The sequence below is a fragment of the Phymastichus coffea genome, unplaced genomic scaffold (assembly GCF_024137745.1).
Source record: "Phymastichus coffea isolate CEN01 unplaced genomic scaffold, Cenicafe_Pcof_1.1 PCOF00009, whole genome shotgun sequence".
Taxonomy (NCBI): domain Eukaryota; kingdom Metazoa; phylum Arthropoda; class Insecta; order Hymenoptera; family Eulophidae; genus Phymastichus; species Phymastichus coffea.
This window is the reverse complement of record NW_026706820.1, coordinates 5,149,258-5,175,910: the sequence shown is the minus strand read 5'-3', so window position 1 is coordinate 5,175,910 and position 26,653 is coordinate 5,149,258. Positions and strand designations below refer to the sequence as shown.

The following is a 26,653-nucleotide window of genomic DNA, read 5'->3' as shown; positions in this document are numbered from 1 at the left end:
AATAGAACCTACCCAAAACTTTCCTAATTGAATACATAGAAAATGTAAGAAATGATTAGTGACATGTATTTGCGCGGGCACACATCCATAACAGCATATGTGAGAAACACGGGAACTTATAAAACAAGCACCCCGAAAGATTGAAAACTCGCCCCGTCCACGTATCTAAGTAATGCTAAGAACGAGAGTGCTGGTGCTTCTGATTTAAAGACGTTTTTTTTGAGTTAATGCAGTTACAATATAAGAAATTGTAACGGAGAATTCCGGCCGTACCCGTCTGGGCTGCTCGCGACCGTCCGCACAAATTATTTTTTCGGGGATTCGGGAAGCAAAAGACGTTCCCACGACTGAATAACGCGTCGAGCATAAATACGTTAAACGCACAGATTCGAAGTCGGGATGAGGAGTGATACAGCGGCGAATAAACACAACAGCGGATTAACACTAATCCTTTAATCGTCAACAATGAGTTACAAGACAGCGATCTCGCGCTTATACACTACGAGCGGCACAACAATGAATCCGAACGCGAAAGGTGAATCGGTGGCTGATCAGCCTGCCGATTCTCTTTATAAATTAAATCGCTACAATAATGCCCGACAAAATACTTTCCGCTGTTAAACTACCAACGGGATAGCCAGCAGGTCTCCCGTGCTACCACCTATAAGCTGGCGCCCAAACATGCAAGAGAGAGAGAGAGATAAGAGGAAAACACGGCACCGACCTCGACCTTCAGCCTTTCTGACGGCTAGAACGCTCCACCGCGTGACGTCACTGGTGCGCTCCTCGCTGACCGTCTCGCTGATGTTTGTTGTTGTCGCTATTTATCTCCTCGCTCGTTCTCTCGCTTGCTCTACGATGCTGCTCTCTCAATCCGGAACTCGCTCGTTGATTACTGCTGTTGTTGTCTCCGCCTCCTCCCTGTTGCTCGGTGCTGTAGTACGTCCAAATTGCTCGCGCGTGCACCCACGCGCCTCGCCGATTACCCACTCGCACCGGTGCCGGGTATCCTTCAAAACACGGCTGGGCGCGACCCAGCCTCACACGTAAAAATGCTCGTCCGCGCACCGGGCATGTCCCCGAAAGCGAACGAGACGTCGACGAGGTCGCGGGGCCAACTTGGAAAAACCGCGACCTTTCGGTTAATCCGCGCGCACGACTTTCTCTGCTCAAAGCCTAGCAGAGACTCCCCGAATTTTCCGCGGCGATCCGCAATTCGAGCGCTCCCTCTCTCTCTCTCTCTTTCTCTCTTTTCCTCTTCTTCTGCGCCATCTCTATCGCTCCAGTCGTCAGCTCAGCCCGTGTTCAGCACCTCGCAAACAAAAGGTCCAAGCATGAGTGTGTGTGCCAAACGTACACACTCTCAGCCTGGCGCGGCGCACGGACATTTGCGAGAGCTAAACGGACGAGATCGGCCTAGCCGAGATTCTCCGTCACAAAATATACAAATATATATGTCTACGTAAAATCAGCATGTATTTACAACATTATTAACGAATATCTTAGCTTTTGTCAGGCAGATAGTGCAGTGAGTTTGCACAAGCCATGAGATATGCTAAACCATTTTGATAGGCTTTGTACGGTATTGTATTTTACAGGCTTGTGACGAGAGCTGGCCGTGTGCCGGTTTCTCGTCTGCTTTTCTCCCTCCTTCTCCACTCGGCAAGGCGTGGTGACCAACGTTGGGCGCATTAGAGTATGCGCCTAACACTTGGCCTTTTTGTTTTAACGCCAAGGACGGGCCAGCGCAATTGAGTGCAGAAAAGTTGAAGAGCGCGGAGAGAGAGGGTGAGAGAGAGAGAGAGAGAGAAAGAGAGAGAGAAAGAGAGAGAGAGAGAGAGAGAGAGAGAGAGAGAGAGAGAGAGAGAGAGAGAGAAAGAGAGAGAGAGAGAGAGAGAGAGAGAAAGAGAGAGAGAGAGAGAGCATTAGGCCTATGCAGGGATAGGCAGGCGCGCGACGCGTGACTGATAAGCGGCGCGTCGCGTGCCGCCTAATTAATACGTCAGGAAGGGATAAAAACGAGCGCCTGAGCGGCCGCGAAACGAGCGAGAGAAAAAAAATGCGTGCGCGAGTCCAGTCTAGTTAGAGTGCAGAGAGTGCAGGTTTTGGGATAGTTGGAAGGAAGGCCAGCTCTACCAGCAACAGCTTTATCCTCGATTACGGCCAGTCCCGCTTGCAAGGAGAACCGACGTCATTTGCAGATTTTGGGTCTACAACCTCAACCGATGTGTCCTGCAGATCTTGGCCAACAACTACAGCCAGCATCGTTCGGTAGCAGTCTGACCAGCAGCGACAACCGACACTCCCTGCAGCAGTGCTTCGTTAGAGGTTCTCTACGTTGCGAGGAACATTAACAAAAAAAAAAAGGTCAAACCTTCTTTTCTTCTTTCTCTCTACACTCTCTCTCTCTCTCTGGTGATGCGACGACCGGTGCGCGTTGAATAAGATAGCCAGGCATTCACGTGCCGGCTATCTAAAGGTTCGCGCTTAAGTTTAATTCGTAGTAGTGTAAATTGCGACCGGCGAATTGTCCAGGCGCCCACGTGCCGGGCAATTCATCCGGTATAGGTTTGCGTAATTTTTAAGTAAATTTGTAATAGGTTAAGTGCGCGATTAGGTATTAGTTAGGATGAAATGCGAAATATTCATTTGTGATTATCTTAAGTAGTTTACTGTTCTATTTTGTAGTTAGTTGGTCAATAATTTAGATTATGTTATGCGCGCATATGTTTATGTAAATAGGTATTAATAATAATAAGTTGTAAGTGTGATTTGATTTCTGTCTTTACATATTTTATTTATTGACCTCCTCTCTCTTTTCTCCCTCAATTGCCGTGAGCGAAAGTGCCTCACTTACCCCGCAAAAGAATTGGTGACAAGGAGAGAGTTTTGTCACAGACTTAAGGCTTTATTGTATTTTATAAGGTTCTAAGGCTAAAGGAGTACTAGTCCTAGCTAAGTAAAGGAGCCATACTGATAGTTCGAATAATAGATAATCCGTTAAATGACAAATTCTGTACTGCGCGGCCATTAGTAGAAGGTAATGTTGTAAGGTAGGAAAGAGGGATATAATTATCGGGGTTTGAAGATAATGGACCAAGTGACTATAGGCTGAACTGCAGAACAAGCTAGGCTACAACTAGTGAGAACTAATAAACTACATGGCTCGCGTTTGTAGGTGGGTGAGGGTGGAAGGGGGAGAGTGAGAAGTGGTAGAGGATGTAAACCTAGAGCAAATAATGGTTTAGGTAGTTATAGATCCCATTACACTAATAAAATATTTCGGCTAAGCATCGCATCAATATAATCTGTCACATGTTCCTCTAAACCCACCCCCATCCCCCAAAACCATCCTTCATGGTTAGGGGTGGTTTTAGATCTTCGTGCCCATTGAGACTTTTGATCAGTCTGTTGAGAACTATCATTTGGTGAAGTATCAATAAAATTTGCTGGAACCCATTTTCCATAAGAAACGTGCGTGATCCTTGGTAGTTGTTTTGGTTTGCCACAATTATAGATTTACTGTCTTTGATTAACCCATTAACACCCAAGCCGAACCTAGCCGAGATAGCCCCAAACTAATTATTGCATCCATGACGTAGGTAAAAAAGTTACCCGTGTTTTTTCTTTTAGCGATTCCAATTGTTTATCAAAAATTATTTAAACAAATTAAATATAATGGGTTTGGCATCACTCGTTCAGGTTGAAATTGCTTATCATGATTTTACAACAACAAATTGAGTTCCGAGAAAAAAGTGTTATAGAGGTTTCTTTCGTAATTTTTCCGGTAGAATCGATTGCCGCTATTAGTTTTTCGAAATAAAAAAATTGGTAATTTGTTTAAATAATTTTTGATTAACAATTGGGATCGCTAAAAGAAAAATCACGGATAATTTTTTTTGTACCTACGCCATGGATGCAATAGTTAGTTTGGGGCTATGTTGGCTAGATTTAGTTTGGATAGAATGGGTTGGGTTCATAATAGATGTAATACTTTGATCGATATTATTTCAATGCTGGAAAGTACAACTTTTACCATGTATTAAACAAAATATCAAAAATGATTGCAAATTCCTATTTCTATTAAGTTTTTAGGAAAAAAAGCCTGAGTATTTTATTGCACGTCACAACTATATGTGTCTTCTAAAGGTATGTCTTCCGATATATTGAGTACTTGAATTTTATGACTGATTTCTATAAAAAATATCCTCAAAAATCCATTGAAGCAAAAATAAAAAAAGATACAGATTACTCTTGAGTTCTTTACAATTGTTTAAAATAAAAGTTAATAACTTTTGAAAAAAATTAATATTTATTCTTGTAATTATTATAAAAGTTGGAGATGTTATACATATTTTTAAACAAGTTGAACTATGATACATTTCTTAGTATTCAAATATAACTTTTTGAAAAAAATTTTACCATTTTTTTTAAAGTTTTGATATAATTAATATTTCGAGAAGGAAATTTGGGACAAGATTACATTATAAAATTTGTAAAAATGCAGTCAGATCGCAATAAATTTATATACATTAATACATAGGTCTCGAGTCCTCAGAAATTTAGAGAACAAAACCTTGATGTATTATTTTGCATACAAAATTAACCTTGCTGTGTAACTCTTGCATAATAAAAATTTGACAAGAAATATTCTATTTTCAGGATTGTATTGCATATGGCTGATTATAAAAAAGGTGAATTGTAGGACTGTAGATTTGCTGTATCAATATATTTGATAAGAAAATACAGTTAAGTTAGTAACTGAACTTTTTACTTTATTTATAATTAATTGTAAATAAATGGCTGAATCTTTCCTATAACCATCTATTGTTGGGTACTGACACAAAGGTAAGGATCATAAATACTTCTTTCACTTGTTAGCACCTACATATACTTTATGAAGAAATATCTACTTAATTAAATTATTACTTAATAACAAATCACAAAGGAAAAAACATGAAATTTTCCCAATAGTATACTGTATAAAAAGCTGTAAAGGTGATGGTAAGGGTTGGTGATTGTATTAAATTGCAATAAATCAATTGCATACAATAAATAAAAATAAACTAAATTGCATAAATCAGGACATATGTATACTTTATAAAGAATCACCTCCTAGTTAACAACTTATACATACTAACATACTTTCAAGAAATAATGAACTATAGGTTATTGTACAATATTTATCCTATAAATTTTTAAACAATAACAAATTATTATAGAAAAAACATGATATTTTCCTAATAGCATACTATGTAAAAAACTGTGGGGTGACTGTGAGGTTTGACGATTGTTGAAACTGCAAATCAGGAGATACATATAAATTTATAAAGATACATGTCCTAAGTAATAATTTATACATTCATTGCATACTTCCAACAAATTATGAACTATAGGTTATTGGATTGTTAAAATGAACAAAATAAATTATTACAAATTATAAATAAAAAAAGAATGATTTAAACCAATTACTCATTAAGAGTAGATCAATGATTTGTACTAATTCAACTATGTTATAACCATAGTGAACTTATAATATCCATATAGAACATATAGAACCATACAGAACAATTTATAAATCAGTAATAAAACTTGAATAAAAAATGTACAGATAACATAGTTTCAAAGAGTTTATTCAAGCATAATATAAAGAACTAATACCATTGTTGTAATTAATAATTTGAAGTTATTGCCAATGTAGTGAGAATATTAAGCAGAAGAAAAGAACATATTAAAAGAAAATTCAACAAATAGACTGAAACATATTTAAAGCAATATATCTAGTATAATTTTTTGTGATCAATTTAAATTATTTGAATTGAATTTGGATATGTTACAGCTTACTGAAAAATAAAAGATACTTTTTTTTATTGGTGAAAAAAGCCATCTAAGGGGTGAAAGACACTATTGAAAATCACCTCTTAGAGCAGTTTTCTATCAATATTTTGGTTTCAATTAATATTTTTCAATGAAACAAAATGGAAAAAATTAACTTATGAAAAGCAACTACCTTCTACTTTGTATTATTGAAAAATATTAATTGAAACCAAAAATATTGATAAAGAACTGCTCTGAGGGATGATTTTCAAGGGTAGCTTTCATCCCTTAGAAAGCTTTTTTCATCGATAAAAAAAACACATTTTATTTCTCAATTAACTGGAACATATCAAAATTACAGTAAAATTGGAGGAGGATGGTTGGGAATGTTCCCTTACTAGTTTATATCATTTTTTGTATCCAATACTACTCAAAAGCTATATGATTCTAAGTAGGCTTACAGCTATTTCTAATGTGATTGAATTGCATATATATTGGTTTAATTGAATAAATAAATATGATATATTTTTTTATTTGATCACGAATTATTTTAAGTTCGCATGTGTTATGTCCAATATTAATCAAGAGAAAAAGAGATTTATTGTTAGATTAATGTATCATTAATTTATAATAATGTAAGAGTCTCAAAACTACTTTACTATATTACTATACTCAAAACTTCTTTAACATATTTAGTAATTACATTAAGAAATACTTATATATATATATAACTGTTGTATAATAGTCTTATATTTATAAACTTGACACATAAAAATAGATAATTTTCACATATACTTATTAAGCTTACTTAATTTATCACACTTCGGTGATTTAAAATAAATTCATAAATATTTCGTATTACAATTTATTCTAAAAAAAAAGTATAATGGGATGACTTATTCATAAAGCAGAGCCTTCAATGTTAAACATTTCCCACATAGTTCTAATATGAAGATAGTACAACTCAATTTAGAATATATTTTTCATGTAAATAGTCATTTTGTAAATTCGGCAAGATAATCAAAGTAACATGTACAACGTATTATTTGTCTTTCCTTAAAATTATTGAAATTGACATTCTATTCATAAAGTTAGTAATTAATTAGTTGACTACATACCCAGCAATTTTATTCTTTAATGGTTTGCTTGGAATTATAGCAATTTCTTCACATAATCTTTTGTTTGTATGAAAATCCAACGTCAATCTCATGTAATACTTTTCTATGATAACTCTGGCAGCCTTTTTAACTGTTTTTGTTCTGACTCGACCCTATACAAAGTTAAACATTTCAAAGATTAAAAACGACCTGAATAGTTTAACAGTATCAGTAAAGAATATATATTACTGTAGAATTGATAGTATTTTTAACCCGAAACAGTATTATTAAATCATGTCTTGATTTCTATTGACCAATAACTTGTCATTTTTACTAAATAATTAATAATATCGTGTATAAAATAAAAATTCATATGAATCGAAAAGGGATTATTATGATAATTATGGATTTGTTATAAAAAAATTGTTCAATCAGAAGACTCACCATTTTCGTTTCGGCGGTGTGAACAGAGGAAAGAAAACATGCAGATTGTAATATAAAGGTTTGGTTCTAACCAATATTGGTTCTGATAGTCTGACCTATGGCTTCGTTAATCTAATACTTAAAAATTTGGCAAAAACATAAAATATATAGAAACTGAAGGAACTTTTAATGCTCATTTTGAAGATCTTACCCTAGAATTCTTTCGTTTACCTTTCGCGGAAATATTAAATAACAACGTGGTTGCAAATTTCAATTTAAAAATTTTTTATCTCCGATACGTAACATTCACTTAGAACTTTAAATATATCATTCAAATGCTCGTAATTTTCTTATTTTATATGTTTAAAACTTATTGGAGAAAATGTAAAAAAATTGCTTAAAAAATTGTCTAATTATTTCAAATAATATCGGTGCCTATAAATTGATAATACGCGTGCGCAGAAATTGATAGTTCTCAAAGCATCCAGGAGATAGTGTGCTAGTCATTCGCTTTTTCCTAAAATAAGGCACTTTGTTAAATTACTTGTTTTAAGATGATCGATAAACTAATTGAACTTCATTAAAATTAATTAATCGAGAAACTAATTAAAACCGCGTGCATATTTCCCAAATTATAGCAGGTACAGTACTTCAGATCAAACTAACAAGGGAACCACCCCAACCCGACCTCACCGATTTGAATGATTTTGGGATATGTTGTAGTACTTGAAAAAAAATTAGATACGTGTTTTTTTTTATCGGCTTATAAGGGCTTTTAAGGGGTGAAATCCACCCTGAAAATCAACCCCTAAAATCAGTTTTTTAATATTTCTCAGCATCAAATGAATATTTTTCAGTAAACTCAACGTTAAAAAATTTCTTATAAAAAGGCGCTTTTAAGGACATAACATTTATACCGAAGGGTTGCAACCCCCTTTTTAATAGGGATAAATAAACTATTTTTTGTACTGTTTTACGACATGTAATATAGTAAATCAGCTCGGGTGATTTAAAAATCGCACTGATAATGAGAAAATACCAAAATTAAATTGTCGTGTTTCCGGATTTAAAAAAAATCATATTTAAGGGGTGTTTCACCCCCTAGAAACCACCCCCGTCAAACTATCAGCAGGTTAATCCACCTAACCCTGAGATAAACAAGCTTAGTCGTTTGTTATTTATTGAAATAATTTAATCCTATGCATGAGCGAGCTACCTCAACTAACCAACCTACCTCTAACCCACCAAACCCCCATAAACCATCCTAACCGAACTACATGCAGGCTAACCCACCTAATCCTGTGAAAAGCAACTTTAGTCGTTTGTTATTTCTTGAAATAATTGAATTTTACACTATAAGCGAGTTATCCCAGCTGCATAACATACCTCTTATCCACCTACCCCTAACCTATCTAACCCCCCACCCTTATAAACCACCCTTACTGAAACACAAGCAGGCTAAACCTCCTAACCCTGGCAAACACGAGTTAAGTCGTTTGTTATTTCCTGAAATAATTTAATCCTACGCCTGAGCGAGCTACCTCAACTAACCAACCTGCCACTAACCCACCAAACTCCCATAAACCACCCTTACCCAACCAAATGTAGGCTAATAGACCTAACTTTGGGAAAATTGAGTTTATCAGTTGCTTTTTCTTAAAATAATTGATTTCTACACCGTACGTGAGGTATCCCATTTTTTTTATAAAATATATCTGTAGCTCAAACATAATTTATGACAAATAAAAATATTTTTTATACATTTTATTTTAATAGTACCAAAATGGCGGGAAATATCTCTTAAAAATAAACACGAGAATAACACGAGGTCTAATCATCATTTATAGATCTATACATATATATTTATATTCGTATGTAGATTGTTAAGTGACCACTTTTAAAATTCACTTAATCTTGATATATGTAATGTAAAACTTATATGTATTAGTATTATGTATAATTGCGCCGCGCGTATTAATTGTACACGTTAAGCACGCGTGGGCGGTTCGGCGGCCGCGTAGTAATGCGGTGACGGCGTAGTAACACTCTCGCGCGGGATGACTGTATCGCCTACGCTGACAAAGGCAGTTTCGTGCCAGAGCTAATCACGACAACGCGCGTCGAATTAAAAAATAATTTTACATTTTTTAAATTAATTTTTATTTGTAAAACTTATTAATAATAAACAATTTCTGAACAATAACATTTTTTAACACAATAACTTAAATAATAATAACAATAACATAATAATAAGATAAATTAATAATAAATAATGAAAAAAAAAAAATTAACAACAATAACAAAAAGTTTAACGAAATCTCCAGCCAGGACCGCAATTCCGCCAAACACTGCAAATAAATAGAAAATATTATATTTTTTTTACTTTTTTCTTTAACCTAATAACCCAACAACTTTGCTTACGACTTTTCTACGAACCCAATAAACACAATAACCCAACAACTTTGTTTACGACTTTTTTACGACTTTTCTACGACTTTTTTTACGACTTTTTTACGACTTTTTTACGACTTTTTTACGACTTTTTTACGACTTTTCTACGACTTTTCTATGAACCCAATAACCCAATAACCCAACAACTTTGTTTACGACTTTTCTACGACTTACCTCTTTCTATTCGTCCATCTCCCAGTCTGGATCGTTATCATCTTCTGGATCCCTCTCAAGCTCCTCGTCGCCTACTCCATCACCAGGATCCCCCCCTGGTTTGGTACTTTTGTAATTTTTTCCTCGGAAACAATGAACTTTACAGAAAAATAGCTAGAAATAAAATGTTCTTATAGTTGTTAAAAGAATTCGTGTAAACTTTGTAAAAACGATTTCCATCACTGGCGTCATTTTAAAAGCAACAAGAAAAAAATCAATCTTCAAATGATATTTTCTCAAAGTTCAATATGTATACCACGGATAAATGAGCTTCTTCCAGGTTAACACATTATCGACCAAAGACCTCATTTTTTGGGCACGACTTTTTTTACGACTTTTTTACGACTTTTTTACGACTTTTCTACGACTTTTCTACGACTTTTCTACGACTTTTCTACGACTTTTCTACGACTTTTCTACGACTTTTTTACGACTTTTTTACGACTTTTCTACGACTTTTCTACGACTTTTCTACGACTTTTTTACGACTTTTCTACGACTTTTTTACGACTTTTTTACGACTTTTTTACGACTTTTTTACGACTTTTTTACGACTTTTTTACGACTTTTTTACGACTTTTTTACGACTTTTTTACGACTTTTTTACGACTTTTTTACGACTTTTTTACGACTTTTCTACGACTTTTTTACGACTTTTCTACGACTTTTCTACGACTTTTTTACGAATTTTTTACGACTTTTTTACGACTTTTTTACGACTTTTTTACGACTTTTTTACGACTTTTTTACGACTTTTCTACGACTTTTCTACGACTTTTCTACGACTTTTCTACGACTTTTTTACGACTTTTTTACGACTTTTTTACGACTTTTTTACGACTTTTTTACGACTTTTTTACGACTTTTTTACGACTTTTCTACGACTTTTTTACGACTTTTTTACGACTTTTTTACGACTTTTCTACGACTTTTCTACGACTTTTTTACGACTTTTTTACGACTTTTTTACGACTTTTTTACGACTTTTTTACGACTTTTTTACGACTTTTTTACGACTTTTTTACGACTTTTCTACGACTTTTCTACGACTTTTCTACGACTTTTCTACGACTTTTCTACGACTTTTCTACGACTTTTCTACGACTTTTCTACGACTTTTCTACGACTTTTCTACGACTTTTTTACGACTTTTTTACGACTTTTCTATGAACCCAATAACCCAATAACCCAACAACTTTGTTTACGACTTTTCTACGACTTACCTCTTTCTATTCGTCCATCTCCCAGTCTGGATCGTTATCATCTTCTGGATCCCTCTCAAGCTCCTCGTCGCCTACTCCATCACCAGGATCCCCCCCTGCCTTCATGCATTGTTCAAAGTGGCCCCCATCCATTTGTATACATAGGCGAGCTCTTCGTAAAACTTGGAGCGTCGCTCTATGTATTTGATCGGGGGCCATATTTTCTGCCCACTCTTGAACAGCCTGCCAGCATCCATCTGCGTTGCCAGGTGGACCGTTAGAGTAGATGGCCTCTTTGCACGTTCCCCAAACATAATAATCCAATGGATTATGATCTGGGGAACGTGCTGGCCATTCTACGGTACCACCACGGCCTATTCACTCAGAGTAAGACTGGAAAAACATAGAAATCAGTATACTTTTTTTTATAAATTAATAAAAAACAAACAGTAATCAATTACCTCGTCGAGATGGTCCCAGACAGGCTGCGCAAAGTGGGCTGGGGCTCCGTCGTGCATCAGGATGATGTTATTTTGATCTGAGAGGACGTCATCTAGAAGAGCTGGCAGATCATGTTGCAGAAAATCGAGGTACGCACCAGCATTGAGGTTTCGCGGTAGACGGAATGGACCCACAATTCGGTCACGAATCACACCAGCCCACCCTATCTAAAAAATCCAGCTGGAAATCCATGATGAATTTCCATCTGTATATCCAGCTGGATTCATATGGATTCCATATGGATTCCACATGGATATTCATCATGGATATCCAGCTGGAATCTAGGTGGATATCCAGGTGAATTTCTTGGCAAATCCAGGTGGATTTCTCATCGAATCCAGATGGATTTCTTAGCAAATCCAGGTAGATTTCTTAGCAAATCCAGGTGGATTTCTCGGCAAATCCAGGTGGATTTCTCGGCAAATCCAGGTGGATTTTTAGTCAAATCCAGATGGCTCACTCGACAAATCCAGCCGGATTACTCGGTAAATCCAGATGGATTTTTAGTTAAATCCAGATGGATTTTCAGTCAAATCTAGATGGATTCTTCGGCAATTCAGATGGATTTCTGGCGAATGCTTGTGCATTTCTGAATATATCCATGTGGATTTTTTGGTAAATCCACATGGATTTTTGAGTTAATCCAGGTAGATTTCTGAATCAGTCCAGGTGGAGTTTACGGAAAATCCTGGTTGGTTCAAATAATGTCACGGACAATTTGGTGGATAATCGGCCAATCTAGGTGTATTTTTTATAGAATTAAGGTGGACTTTATGACGTATTGAAAAGGATTTCAATGGAAACCCAGGCGGAATTCTGGGTGAATTCAGGTGGATTTTTTATATCAAATTCAGGTTGATTATGTCATGGAAATCATATAAATTTTTATTCATCACAGAATGAAGTCGTTTTAGATACATGAAAACTAAACATAATTCATTTTTTATATATTGATTGAATTATAAATAGAAACTAATAGTAAAATAAATATAATCGGAATGTTTCATTTCCATTAAGCCATTATCAAGATATTTTATACTCTAATTAAATATTTAATTTTTTCTTCTGGATTTTTACACATGAAAACTAAACATAATTTATTTTTTATATATTAATTAAATTATAAATAGAAACTAACAGTAAAATAAATATAATCTCAATGTTTCATTTCCATTAAGCCATTATAAAGATATTTTATACTCTAATTAAATATTTAATTTTTTCTTCTGGTTTTTTACACATGTGTTGATTTCTTCCGTTATAAAGGCATTTTTTTTTGCTATAATCTTATTTGCTTCTTCCGAAGTTAATTTTGATGTTTTATTAAGATAAGTTTTCAAACACTCTGCAATGAAATAGTGATTAATTAGACAACAACATTTCATAATTCGCAAGTTAACTAAAAATTATTACGTACTTTCAAGGGTTAAATGCTCATTCAAAGTGAGTGGAACTCTTCGATTCATGCCTCTTGGCGTATATGATGGTTTGTCACTGGAAACGCATTTTTTACTAAGGTTTTCCTCATAACCACCATTTTCGTCCGTATGTAATAAGCGCAACATATATTTAACATATTTACTTGGGTCTTTCGATTTAAAGCCATTCTTCCATTCATCAAGTAATATTTTTTTTTCTTTATTGAGCCATACGTGCGTAGTCTGAAATGAAAAATATATAATTCAATAATTATTTCCAACAACATATGAATAATAAGCGGTATGATGAAAATGCTACACTCACAGTCACATCATCTGAATTAGTTCCAGTCTCTTTGTGTCCAAAATTACAAAAATACGATGATTCGTCGTTAACTGAATCGTCTATACTACCATTAGTGTTTGTACTATCTTTATGTTTTGTCTTGAAGAGACCAGCCGATAGTTTCCGAAATTCTTGAGATGACAGTTTCGTTTTACGAACATTGCTCGAGCTTGCAATGTCAACTATTCCTGAGTCCTCAGTTTCTTCATCATAAAAACGAGGTTTTTTTGATGGGACCGTCGGCGATAATTGAGAATGGAAATCTAACTTCTCTAAAAATGTTTATTGAAAATATAGTAATGAATTAATTTCATTAGTATTGCATATTTAAAACTCGTTCAATCCACAAATTACAAGGTAGACATATGTGAATTAAAAATTCCCTGCGAGTAAAATGTATTCTATTTTATTGCCTACATTTCGAGCACATGGTTTATGCTCCAGTTCAAGGGAAGGACAAACATAAATATTATATTAAGAATTTAAAAGGCGTAGTAACAAAAAATCTTAACAAGGTCAATTTGCAAGACCGAAAGCGGAAATTCATAGTGATGATAATAATATATGTATAAAAAGAAAACGTCTTTAAAAATTTTATTGTAATATTTATGTTTGTTCTTACCTTGAACCGGAGCATAAACTATGTGCTTGAAACGTAGGCAATAAAATAGAATAAATTTTACTTGTTAGGAATTTTTAATTCACATATGTCTACCTAGTAATAATATAACTTTCGAAATGTATGTTATTATTACTTTTGCTCGAGGGATGCATTTTCTTTTTCAATTCCTCAAGAGAAATGTCATCAATTTCGATGTTGTTACTATTATTGAGCGATCTATCATCGAAAGGACTTTGTGCTTGAGATGTTCGTTCGAAAGATCTGTTTTCAAGCGAGTTATTTATATCTTCTTTGGGATCTTCCTTATGACTAACTATTGGAGACACTTCTGGGTTACTATTATTAATCGTGTGCTGCGGGGTGGAACATTGCAACCTCTTTGCCAATGGGCTCTTGAAAAACAATTCATGTTATTTATATTAATTTTATTATTAATATTACTACTTTCATTATTATTAATTTTATCATTACCACTAAGGGTGTTCCAAAGACTACAGTGAAAGTCAAAACAACTATTTAAAAAATAAACTTGTACAAAGAAGTATATGTCTTATAATCAAGAATATCATCCAAACGTTCCACACTTTTCAAATTTTCAGTTTATAATTTTTCCCGGATAAACGAAATAAGATATCGAATTCTGATGAAGACCTTAAGAATGTTTATTATTTAAGAAATACCCCCAAAGTTTTTCGCTTCAATATATTTAAAATTTTTTTAGTACAAGCAAGCTAAAAACAATAGTCACTTTTTCATAAATAACTTTTTTTAAAACATAGATTTTTGAAAATATACGTGAATCTAGTTGAATCCAGATGTTTTTTCCATATGGATTTTGATGATTTCAAGATATAGAATTTTCTAAACGAATAAGATTTTAATATATAATTACATATGCAATCTAAATGATTCAATGGGGATTTATATGGAAATCAACATAGAAATTCATGTAAAATTCAAATGGATTTTTACCTGGGTTTATTCAACAATACGTAATAAACAGCAGTTTACCATTTTTCGCGATCTATATAGGGGTACCCTATGAAGGTTAAGGTTTGTGTCTCCCCATTTTAGTTAGTCTGAAAAAATATATATAAATCTTGTACTTACCATAGCATCCAATTTTTTCTTCTCCTCATCTATTTTAGCTAACTCTTCGAATTCTTTATCGTACTTCAAAATATTTATTTGTAATCTTTCATTGAGGATACGATAGGTTTCTATTCTCTCATTTAAAACGGCGTTATTGCTTCTCAGCCTTAAATTTTCAGTTTTTAATTGTTCACATTCTTCTTCTAATTTTCTTAAATAGACAGCTGAGCGACTTTCTTCATTTTTTATCGGGTCAGACATGTTTACGGATTTACGCGAGTCATTTTTCTCACTGTTACTCGTATCCAACTGTGAATCATGGATCGCATGGGGCTGTTTCAAAACCAATGTTTGAGATTGAAGGAATTTTTTCTTCGCCTCAATAACTTCTCTTTGTGCACCAATATCAATTTTCTACAAAGTTTATGTATGCAAATTTTTATTTTAGAACCCACAGGCTAAGAATTTTTTAGTTTCTAATAGTAAATGAAGGACTCACCAATGGCTTTTCCTTAATTGTCCTCTTACTAATTTTTTTTATTGGCTGAGACTTTTTCGCTTGGACATTGATCTCATCTTCACTGCTTTCCGATTCGTAATAGCGTTCGATGACAGAATCATGTAGATGAGGAAATACTCCTCTTTTTTTACAAAATTTCTGAAGTTCTTCTTCAGTGTGAATCACTAAAAACAATTCATTATAAATATATTCAATTAAGTCACATCATAAAAATCTCCAATGAAATTATTGTCTGGATTAAATAGACTACATTATTATATTATTATAAGTGGTAATCGATGCATGTGGATGGTATAGATACGTTTGCGTTTCGGTTAAATAAAAATGATTATTTATTAGATTACTATTAATTTAGTTCTAAAAAAATTTTCAGAGATGAAGTAATTATTTTTTTTCACCTCTCTTCAATTTTAATTGATGATTTATTAACCCCCTCACCCGCGTAAGCGCACTTTTCAAGAAAGGTACAACTGCTATACGAGTAGGTTTCATAAACTGTTGACAAATTAATTTTCAGAAAGCAACAAATGACAAAAAAGTTCATATAAATTAATTTCGACTACTACTATAACGCGCCAATTTTAGAACAAATTAGCTCTTTATCTACCGTTCGGGGATTGAATGCCTTTTTACAAAACGCTTCGAGTCAAACGACGGCAGTATGCAGATGCACAGATCCAGCCCAGTTGCTCATAAATATTTGTATCAAAACAGTAATAACTGGAAATCGTTACAAACGTAATACAATTTTAATTATTATCGTAAGACGATTGATTATAACTAAATTGTTCAACAAAAATGTTACGGTCGATAGAGATACCTTAACCCTCGCACCAAAACCCGTGTACGCAAGATAATACAGCGCACACGCCCGAGAATTATACCCGACACCAGTAGTCACGGGCCCTAGCTAAGAGTAGCACGTGCCTTAGCCTCGTTAGTGCGTCTCCCGTGGCTGACTCAGGTGAACAACATCAACGAAGCACCGCAACGAGAGCCAAACACTTGCCACCTGGATTTGCCGAGAAATCCACCTGGATTGGCACAAAAATCCACCTACATTGGCCGAGAAATCTAGCTGGATTGGCAGAAATACATTGGAAAATACATTGAAATTCCATTGGAAATGACATTGGTACTTTTGTAATTTTTTCCTCGGAAACAATGAACTTTACAGAAAAATAGCTAGGGATAAAATGTTCTTATAGTTGTTAAAAGAATTCGTGTAAACTTTGTAAAAACGATTTACATCACTGGCGTCATTTTAAAAGCAACAAGAAAAAAATCAATCTTCAAATGATATTTTCTCAAAGTTTAATATGTATACCACGGATAAATGAGCTTCTTCCAGGTTAACACATTAACGACCAAAGACCTCATTTTTTGGGCATGTTTTTGATCGCAAAATTCATTTGTAAAACGAAACAATAAATTGATCTAGGGTACCGTCCTTACGTTTCTGAGTATGCCGAATTCGAATCCGGACTGAAAATTTAAAGATTTTGCGTACGAAATTAAATATGGCGGATTTTTTACAAGAAAACTAGTGAATTTTTTTCTTGCATAAAAAACGTCTATATTGGAACCGCTCTTCAACCACGAGTGCACGGAATTGTTGAACTTTAACAGAAAATTTTTGTACTTAAGCTTTTTTTTCTATAATAGCTGATAAAATGCAAAAAATCTGAAAAAAAAATGCGTTTTTCGTTACCATTTTTTTTCTCAAAAACTATGAGGTTTAAGAAAAAGTTGTATAGAACAAAAATGTCTTAGAATTTGTCCAGAAATACTTTTCAATTTTTTCCGATTTTTTGGAGAAAATTTTTGATTTTTCAAAAAACCACAAAATCGAATTTTCCAAAAAATTTTTCGAAAAAATTTGGTAGCGCTCTTTGGCTTATTTTGAGACTTTTTTGTTCTTATAAAATTTTCCCCACAGTCTATAGTTTCCGAGAAAAGAAATTGAACAAAAAATCTGCACAATGTTTGATTATTTTTTTTCTTGGAAACTATAGACTGTGGTGAAAATTTTATGAGAATAAAAAAGTCTCAAAATAAGCCAAAGAGCGCTACCAAATTTTTTCAGATTTTTTTGAAAATTTTTTTGGAAATTTCAATTTTGTGGTTTTTTGAAAAATCAAAAATTTTCTCCAAAAAATCTGAAAAAATTTAAGACTATTTCTGGACAAATTCTAAGACATTTTTGTTTCATACAACTTTCTCCTAAACCTCATAGTTTTTAAGAAATTCAATGACAATTACTTGTTAATTTGAATTAATTAATTTGAATTAATAAATTCAAAACACATAATTATAAATACCTACTCTCCTGTTGTTTTTTACCTTTCTTGAAAGATGTCTTATGGAGGGGGGAGATTTAACTTTATGTAGTAAGATAATTGAAAACTTTGTTAATATATTATTTATTCGATTGGTGTGCAAAATATTATAACTGGCACAAAAATAATTTTTTTTATTTCACCAACCACAGTACCTCAATTTTGATTCACTGGAGGTAAATTGTATTCATAATTGTATATATATATATATATATATATATATATATATTGAACACAGTAGTAACAGTTAAATTATTAATAACAAGTTAATTATAAACAAATAAAAATGACACTTGATGTGTCCACCTTTATTAAAATTATTATTATTTTTATTTTGTAATTGAGCTGTATAAAGATTTCTAATTAATAATAATTTTGGATTGTCTGCAAAATTCTTACGACGATGGTCAAGTTTATGAAAGTATATTTATATAATCTAAAAAATATAATAATATAATAATAAATAGGACTGGACAATGGGCAAGTAAAAATATAAGTTAAATTTTATTATACCAAAATTGAACATTCAACAATCGAACAGTTATAAACATAACAAGATTATAAATTCAGAAGAATATAAATTACGAAATGCAGACAAATATGAAAAGCAATAATGTGAATAAAACAATAGGATAACAGTTTGATTATATATTTGTTTTTAAATAAAAGAGTAAATGACTAGATGGTATAAATTAGTAACAAAAACGTATTCACAAATTCATTTGTATTGTTTGAAACTAAACTAGTGTGCAAGTACTTAAGTAAATGAGACTAGGTATTTATGTGAATAGATAACAAAATTTTAATCATGTTTTAAATTGAATTAAGTTAAACAAAAGCAAAAATATATTTAAATACTAGAACACAAAACAATTAACTGTTTAGTTATTAAGTATGAAACTCTATTTGTTTCACTTTTAACAGTTTTTAATTATCTTGTAATTAATAATTTAACTGTTAGAGAAAATCTTTTTGTATCAAATTTTCATAACGTGTCAACTTCATATGCATCAAAAAGATTTGAAAACAAACTTAATTGATATGCTTATGATAATATTTTTGATAAATAAATGATGATGAAGTTCATATGATAATAATGCTTACAAATGTGACATAAGGCTCGTTGGAATAAATAAAAAGAAAAATGAAACAAGATAATCATACGTACATCCCAAGAATTTTGCAGACATTTGAAAATAATTATTAATTAGAAATTGAAAAAATTTGAAAAATGACTGCATATATATGTTGGATTCTTCTGTTTCATTTTTAACTCTTTTTAATTATCTTGTCACAATATACTTCTATTTAAGCATTAATGAACTTGATATGCATCCAAAGAATTTCAAAACAAAAATTATGGGATCAAAGCTTGAATTTTCCTGTGATAATGGAGAATACAGTATTGAGATAAATCAGATTTTGAACAAATTCAATTTAAAATAATATTATGTTTAAGGTATATATAATACTACATCCAACTCTTGGATCCAACATCCAACATTAGGATTCATCGAACACTTTTTTTTGCAAATTTCAGTATTCGGTTAGCTTGAATCAATAAATTTTGTCAATTAAGTCATTCGATGAAAATATATTTTTTTGAATATTTAGTTTAGATATATTTCTAGATGTATACATATATGTTTTTTACTACTTTCAATACTACATATATATTTACATACATATACAAATATATATATATTTTTTTACTCACTTTCAATACTACAAATTTGAATAGCTAATGGCTTAGAATTGTTAGTGTGATCAATCCACTGGACCGTATAAATGGCATTTTTGTCAAATTGAATAATGGCATCATTAGGATTTTCTTGAAATTCCACTATATTTTTTACTGGTATGATATCTTTAACGTTATCTTCAATATATTTGATTTTAGCGTAGTACTCAGACTCCATCATAATAATAATTAATAATAATAACTATATAAATCTAAATCCGTGTCCGTGTAAAATAAAAATTAAGAAGGAGAACTTTTCCTTTGTCTCGCGGTAAAATCTTAAAACTATTTGTGCCTCTTGCTTTGTCTCACCGTTCTGCTAGAAAATTCTGGAGGGAGAATTGTACCTCTTTGTTTGTCTCGCTCTCTAATTAACAAATGCCACAAGAGAGGCGTAGTGCATTTGAAATGTTTTTTTTTCAATTGCCTGTGGATTGTAACAACTAAAAAATATAATTTTTACAGTCAGCACTGGAAGAACAACTGTTTCAGCTATCATTTATAATAATTTTTCATAAATATTTTTCGATTTGCTTCACCTTCACTGAGTTTCGAGGCAGTATCACTTGGTATTCCGTTTCACGGTCACTCATAATCGTTGATTCACTTTAATTATTAAATATTTTATTAGACCATTCTGCTTTATTTTATTAGAAGAGAGTAAATTACAACAAAAAGTAATTAACTTGCTATAGCATACGTATTACAAACTATTTACAATTTTACAAAATGGGAAGTCTTAGTAGTGATAGCAACGATAACGACATAGTGTTTGAAAGTTCAATTGCAACCGAATCGAATATTAATTTATCGAGTTCAATCAGTGATACCGACAGTTTTATCAGGAGATTACATACCTCTTTTTCTGATCATGCAGAACTGCAATCAGTATATAACTCTTCAGATAATGGTAAGAAAATTATAACCATATACTTAATTATTTGTTTATCAGTATTAATTTATATTTTATCACAATTAATATTATGTTTTATACACATGTTTTTACTGTATACTTTTGTACTTGCACTGATGCTATTCTTGTAGTATTGACATTTTATATACCAGTGACTTTGTTTTTATGTTAGATCAATTGTTTTCTTTTGTACTTGAAATTTAACCACGATAACTTGACCTAAAACTATGAAATTTCTATTAAAATATTACTAATTTTCAGCACAAGATAATTACATGCAAAGGTGTATTTCAAATAGCTTAACTAGATCTAGTAACCCAGCTGCACTGTCAAATACAACATCAAATTGTAATCAGAATGTTAAATTAAATTCAGAAGGTAATAATATAATGTACTGATATTGTAAGTCTACTTTTTTAATTGATAATAATCTATTTGTTACTTATTCCAGGTCAAGTGAATGACATCTATATTGATGACACTGAATCAGTTTCAGAAAATATGGTAATCATCTGCTTATTTTTCACACTTTTCACTAGGATTGATATTTACAAAAATTGAACAATAAAAATAAAGGTATAGGTAGATTTCTTATTTGAAGATAATAAAGTTATGAGCGTGAATTAAAAAAAAATCGCAATATTATTGAATATTTATTTATGTATGTTTTCTGCCACAGATATATTAATTTACTGTTTTTTCTCGCTCGTTACAATAACATTCTATTCGCAGAAACTATAATAACTAGGGTACAATGTATATGCTATATATATATATATATATATATATATATATATATATATATATATATATATATATATATATATATATATATATATATATATATGATGTACATGTCGAATGGAAGTTTATAATGATTTAATTTCCATTTATAAATTGATTAACAGATAGAATCCATGTGGAATATATATGAATTTTATATGAAATTCTTTTAATTATAACTGACTTATATTTTGTTTCACATGTGGTCTTGTGCCGTAATGAAAAAATGCATGCGAAAGAAAATTTTAAGTGGATTTTCCATACGACAAAAACCTGTATAGATTCGCCCATCATGTTTTCATATCAATTTTTCCATGCCTGATAAAAATGGAATTGATAAATCAACGTATAAAATCCACATGAAATTTACGATTTTACATGGAAAATCCACATGCATTCCATATCGAGTTAATGAATTCATTTGAGAAATTACTGTATTATTCATGTGAATTTTGTTAGAAAGGTGATGATAGTTAAACAAAATTAGATTCCTATATGATGTTTTATTGAATTATTTGCTACATAAATTCGTAATTGTTCCTAATATGATTGAAAACATTTATTTATACACTTAGAAACAAAAATTTGTTACAGATTTGTTGTTTTTTTTTTATTTTTCTAACAAACTTCTGCTAATTTACGCTAAATATATCTTGCTTCATTAAAAAATGAGTGATGCGGACAAAATCTCACTCGAAACGTCAAAATTGATAAACGAGAAAAATAGTGGAATAGTCCTATTTCTGTGGAATTGCTCATATTTATATTACTTTTAAAAAAAATTACAAAACGATTTCAATTAGCCACAAAAATAAAATCCTATACTTCTCTTATAGAAAAAATTGGAACAAAAGTATACAGAAAATTGTGCAGCGAAACATGCAGATACGTTGTCTGCTAAAGGTTCATGGATTTTCTGCATAAAACTGCGCAAATAAACTTGTAGAAAAATCAAATTCGACCCGCCCCCACCTCTTCGTACCTTTTAATAAAGGAAAAACTGTTATGCAAAACTCGGCTTCATAGACTTTTTACTAATCAATATTTAGAATGTATCAGCAAGTTTCTCTGCATATTTCGCTGTAGAATTTTCTACATACTTTTGAACATTTTCTACATATTTTTGGATAAGATCTGATCGTTTTATATATTTAGAAAGTGAAAATATAAATAAATTTTGTATGAACCATGCAAATATCGCTTGCTTAGAAAACTAATGTAGAATAATTTGTTTAATGTAGGAAATTGGTCGGATTTCACACGAACATGGAGATTATTTTGATGAAAGCAGTGACGAAGAAGATTTTATTAATATAACAGTTGATATAAACGAGCCCGCTAAGAGAAAAAAAATAAAATTAGATGAAATTATTAATGATAAAGATAGTAACGACTGTATTAATTCACATGTAAACATTAGTAAAATAGAAATTATGTTAGCTGTAATGACATTTTGCACCCAATATCATGTACCAACAAAGGGAATAATTGATTTGTTCAAAATGCTAAATATGTTTTTAAATAAGGATATTTTTCCTGACAATTATTATCAAATTCATAGTATCTTCAGTCCAAAAGGCTGTAAGGAGTATCACGCTATTTGTTCTCTATGTCAGGTCTATCTCGGAACGTTTACTAAACAACAGCGAACAATATTTTGTGAGGCATGTGATAAATACATTAACTTGAAAGATCCTTCGTACAGTAACTATTTCGTTCTTCTTGATGTAGAAAGTGAACTACGATGTCATATCGAAAGTAATAAGGACTTTTATAGCGAAATTGTTTCCCGACGAAACAAGGAATTCAATTATGGTATGTATAAAGATATATATGATGGCCAGAAATATAATGAGTTTGTGGAATCATTGCCGGTTGATCGGAAAGAATCTTACGTTACTGTAACTTTCAATAGCGACGGAAGCCCAGTATTTAAAAGTTCAAAATATTCAATATGGCCTATACAAATAGTTGTAAATGAAACTCCCCAAAATTTTCGTGCCACGCAAACAATAACATGTGCATTGTGGTTCGGGCGTAATAAACCCAATATGACCTATTTTCTACGTGCTTTTACTGACCAAATGAATAAACTTTCAGAAAATGGATTTGAAGTGCAACTGCATAATGAAACAAGAAAGTTATATGTATATGCATTGTGCTGTTGTGTGGATTCCGTCGCACGAGCACCGATGCAAGGTTTGGTTCAGTTTAACGGTTATTACGGATGTAATTGGTGCTTGCATCCCGGTTCGTTGATTCGTCATGATACTGGTTATTCTATGAAATATCCTATACTAGATGAATTTCCTGAAAGACGAACGGCAGATGCTACATTTATATTAATGCAGAGATCGGTTGAATCAAATACTCCCCAGTTTGGTGTAAAGAATGTTAGTCCCTTGCTGCTTTTATATCCTTTCAATATAATTGACGGATTCGTTCCATGTTCATTGCACTGTGTTGATCGAGGCCTCGGCAATCAATTTACTAATTATTGGTTAAATTCTTCAAATAAACCTTATTCAATTCCTAAAAATAAAATAAAAGACATTGATCAACTATTGAATAATATCAAAGTGCCTACACAATTAACTCGATTGTCACGTTCGTTACGTGATCGAGCTTACTGGAAAGCAATAGAGTGGCGTAATTGGATTCTATATTACAGCGTACCAGTATTAAAATATATATCTGAAGAAATTCCAGCGTTTGAGGAGTATATGAATCACTGGTCATTGTTAGTAGAAGCCTATTATATACTATTGCAAACTAAAATAACTGTAATGGAATTACAAAGAGCAGATTTGCTTTTGAAAGATTTCGTTTATACTACAGAGAAGCTGTACACTGTTGATGCAATGACGTACAACGTACATCAATTATTGCACTTAGCACAGAGTGTTGCAGACTGGGGTCCCTTATACGCACATAGCGGATATGTATTTGAATCAGGAAATGGAAGAATAAAAAAAACTATTTATGCAGCTAACGGTGTCTTGAGCCAAGTGTGTCGATATTTATCTTTCGACGAAAGTATCAGAAAAATACGAAAACACATAGAAAAGAAAAAAAAGTCACCTTGTTTAGAATATGTAAGGTATTTAGATAATAATGTTACTCAGAACAGTGTAAAATTTGCATACAGATATTTTGGACGAACCAAAGTCAATGAAGATATTGTTAGGCAATTACAACTTCCTGTAGAGAAAGTAAGAGCTTATAAAAAAATGGTAAAGAACGGATGTCCATTTAAATCATCTGAAAAAGTGTTATACAGATCAGACAATTCCTTTGCGTCTTTAAAAAATGGGGATTATATAGAGATTCAACAATTTCTTGTAAACATGGAAAATGGACAAGAGTATGTGACATACAAAAAGATTGAAGTGATCGGTGATGATGTAATCAGTAATGAGTTACACTGTACGAAGCAAGTTATAGGAATAAATCAAAACATCGAAATGACATTTACAGAAAATATTGATAAAACTTGTGTGTACTTAAAGTTTGATAGCAACGATTACATTTCTAGCGTTTGTAATATGTATTGGAATTAAAAAATGTTATAATACATTAATTAATATATATTATATTATTAAGTAATATTGAACCAATCCTTTTATAATTTCGTACACATCATAATTATTTATTGCTTTACAAACTTGTGGTTTCACTATCATAAATTTCTTTAATAATAATTATAATTAAAATAATATTGACTTCCGAATATTACACACACACACACTTAAATATAAAGTAAGTATTGAACCATTTCCTTTATGATTTCATGCGAATGATAGTTATATTTATTACTCTACAAAGTTACATTTTCTCTAAGATATCATGTCCCTTTTTCATATCGCATTATGATTATCCATTCAATGATCAAGATAGACAAAAGAATTTTCTCTAATAGTGGACTTCAACATTCATTTTTATATTATATTCAATTCCATACAAACTATGTGGATTTACGAAAGGATCTACATTAAAATCCTCATGAACATTTAACTTAATTTGGTAGAATATCAGTTACAAATAATTTATAATCTAAAAGTATGTATCTAACATTTCGGAAAACTCAACAAATATTATTTGAGACGCTTAATTTCAAAGAGACCCCAACCTGAATATCAAAGCAAATAATCCAGGTTATCGACCATACGATACACCTGAATGATTGTGAAATCTATATAGATTAATCAAACAATTCGTCTAGGGTAGTCATATATCCGCCTGGATTTTCCCTGAACTCGATACAATATGCACCTGGATTATCCAAGAAATTCACCGGGGTTAGCTTAAAAATCCACCTGGATTTCTGATGAAAAAGGATTCGTCGAGAAATCCACCTGGATTCGTCGAGAAATCCACCTGGATTCGCCGAGAAATCCACCTGGATTCGCCGAGAAATCCACCTGGATTCGCCGAGAAATCCACCTGGATTCGCCGAGAAATCCACCTGGATTCGCCGAGAAATCCACCTGGATATCCAACTGGAATCCAGGTGGATATCCATGATGAATATCCATGTGGAATCCATATGGAATCCATATAAATCCAGCTGGACATCCAGCTGGATATCCATATAGAAATTCATCATGGATTTCCAGCTGGATTTTTTAGATAGGGCATACATTTACGGCATATCTATGCTGCGAACGATCTAAATTATGTTGAAAAATATTGTTAAATATTATTGTTGTGCAAGCAAATACAATATTATTCTTAAAATATACCTTCTCGCACCGCAAATGGATTCTCGTGGGCCCACACATGTTCATTGTGTTGGTTGAACATTCCGATTCGCCCGAAAGTGGATTCATCCGTCCATAAAATGCGATCCAAGATGTTAGGATCTTCGTCAACCGCGTCCACAAGCCAATGACAGTACCTCAATCTCTGTTGCGAATCTCCAGGTTCTAATAAATGATTAAACGGTCCATTGTCTTTAATACAAACCGAAATATAATTGATCAAAACATAAAAATAAATACTGTGTCCGTCAGCATATCAAAGTTACTACAGGATCGACCTCCTGTCGTTACATGCGAATACATAACCGCTATAAATAACAAATTATGCACTTACCTAGTGATTGCACTCGCCGGAGATGATACGCATGTTGACCATCATCCTTCATGAACCGTTGTACAGTGCTGTACGAACACG

The 26,653-nt window shown here is 32.4% G+C and overlaps 3 protein-coding genes across 3 annotated transcripts in view; 1 reads left to right on the top strand and 2 right to left on the bottom strand.

The window, feature by feature from the left end:
• LOC131670989 (small ribosomal subunit protein eS17) overlaps positions 1-7,495 on the bottom strand; it is a 41,097-nt gene extending 33,602 nt beyond the window's left edge. The window contains exons 1-2 of the mRNA XM_058947079.1: positions 7,359-7,495; positions 6,936-7,087 (exon numbers count right to left, since the gene is read on the bottom strand). Of these exons, the coding sequence (XP_058803062.1) occupies positions 6,936-7,087; positions 7,359-7,361 (155 nt within the window). The 5' untranslated portion in view covers positions 7,362-7,495. The remainder of the gene's footprint in view (positions 1-6,935; positions 7,088-7,358) is intronic.
• Positions 7,496-12,704: 5,209 nt separating this feature from the next.
• On the bottom strand, positions 12,705-19,981 carry LOC131670997 (uncharacterized). Its single transcript, XM_058947091.1, has 7 exons — positions 19,759-19,981; positions 15,682-15,866; positions 15,201-15,596; positions 14,224-14,482; positions 13,448-13,740; positions 13,122-13,365; positions 12,705-13,049 (listed from the first exon to the last, which is right to left on the bottom strand). The coding sequence occupies exons 1-7, from the start codon at positions 19,961-19,963 to the stop codon at positions 12,910-12,912; spliced, it is 1,722 nt and encodes a 573-aa protein (XP_058803074.1). The 5' UTR covers positions 19,964-19,981; the 3' UTR covers positions 12,705-12,909.
• Positions 19,982-20,222: 241 nt separating this feature from the next.
• On the top strand, positions 20,223-25,038 carry LOC131670810 (uncharacterized). The gene is made up of 5 exons (XM_058946756.1): positions 20,223-20,692; positions 20,957-21,073; positions 21,147-21,199; positions 22,720-23,293; positions 23,579-25,038. Exons 1-5 carry the CDS (start codon positions 20,512-20,514, stop codon positions 25,036-25,038), a joined length of 2,385 nt encoding a protein of 794 aa, XP_058802739.1. The 5' UTR covers positions 20,223-20,511.
• The last annotated feature ends 1,615 nt before the right edge of the window (positions 25,039-26,653 follow it).

Excerpts from the sequence above, each read along its gene's own strand:
- LOC131670997 (XM_058947091.1), bottom strand. The coding sequence starts at position 19,963 with ATGATGGAGTCTGAGTACTACGCTAAAATCAAATATATTGAAGATAAC. Across the intron at positions 14,483-15,200 it reads AGAAAAAATTGGATGCTATG|AGCCCATTGGCAAAGAGGTT; the intron begins GTAAGTACAAGA and ends TTGTTTTTCAAG. Across the intron at positions 13,741-14,223 it reads AATGCATCCCTCGAGCAAAA|AGAAGTTAGATTTCCATTCT; the intron begins GTAATAATAACA and ends AAACATTTTTAG.
- LOC131670810 (XM_058946756.1), top strand. The coding sequence starts at position 20,512 with ATGGGAAGTCTTAGTAGTGATAGCAACGATAACGACATAGTGTTTGAA. Across the intron at positions 20,693-20,956 it reads ATATAACTCTTCAGATAATG|CACAAGATAATTACATGCAA; the intron begins GTAAGAAAATTA and ends ACTAATTTTCAG. Across the intron at positions 21,200-22,719 it reads AATCAGTTTCAGAAAATATG|GAAATTGGTCGGATTTCACA; the intron begins GTAATCATCTGC and ends TGTTTAATGTAG.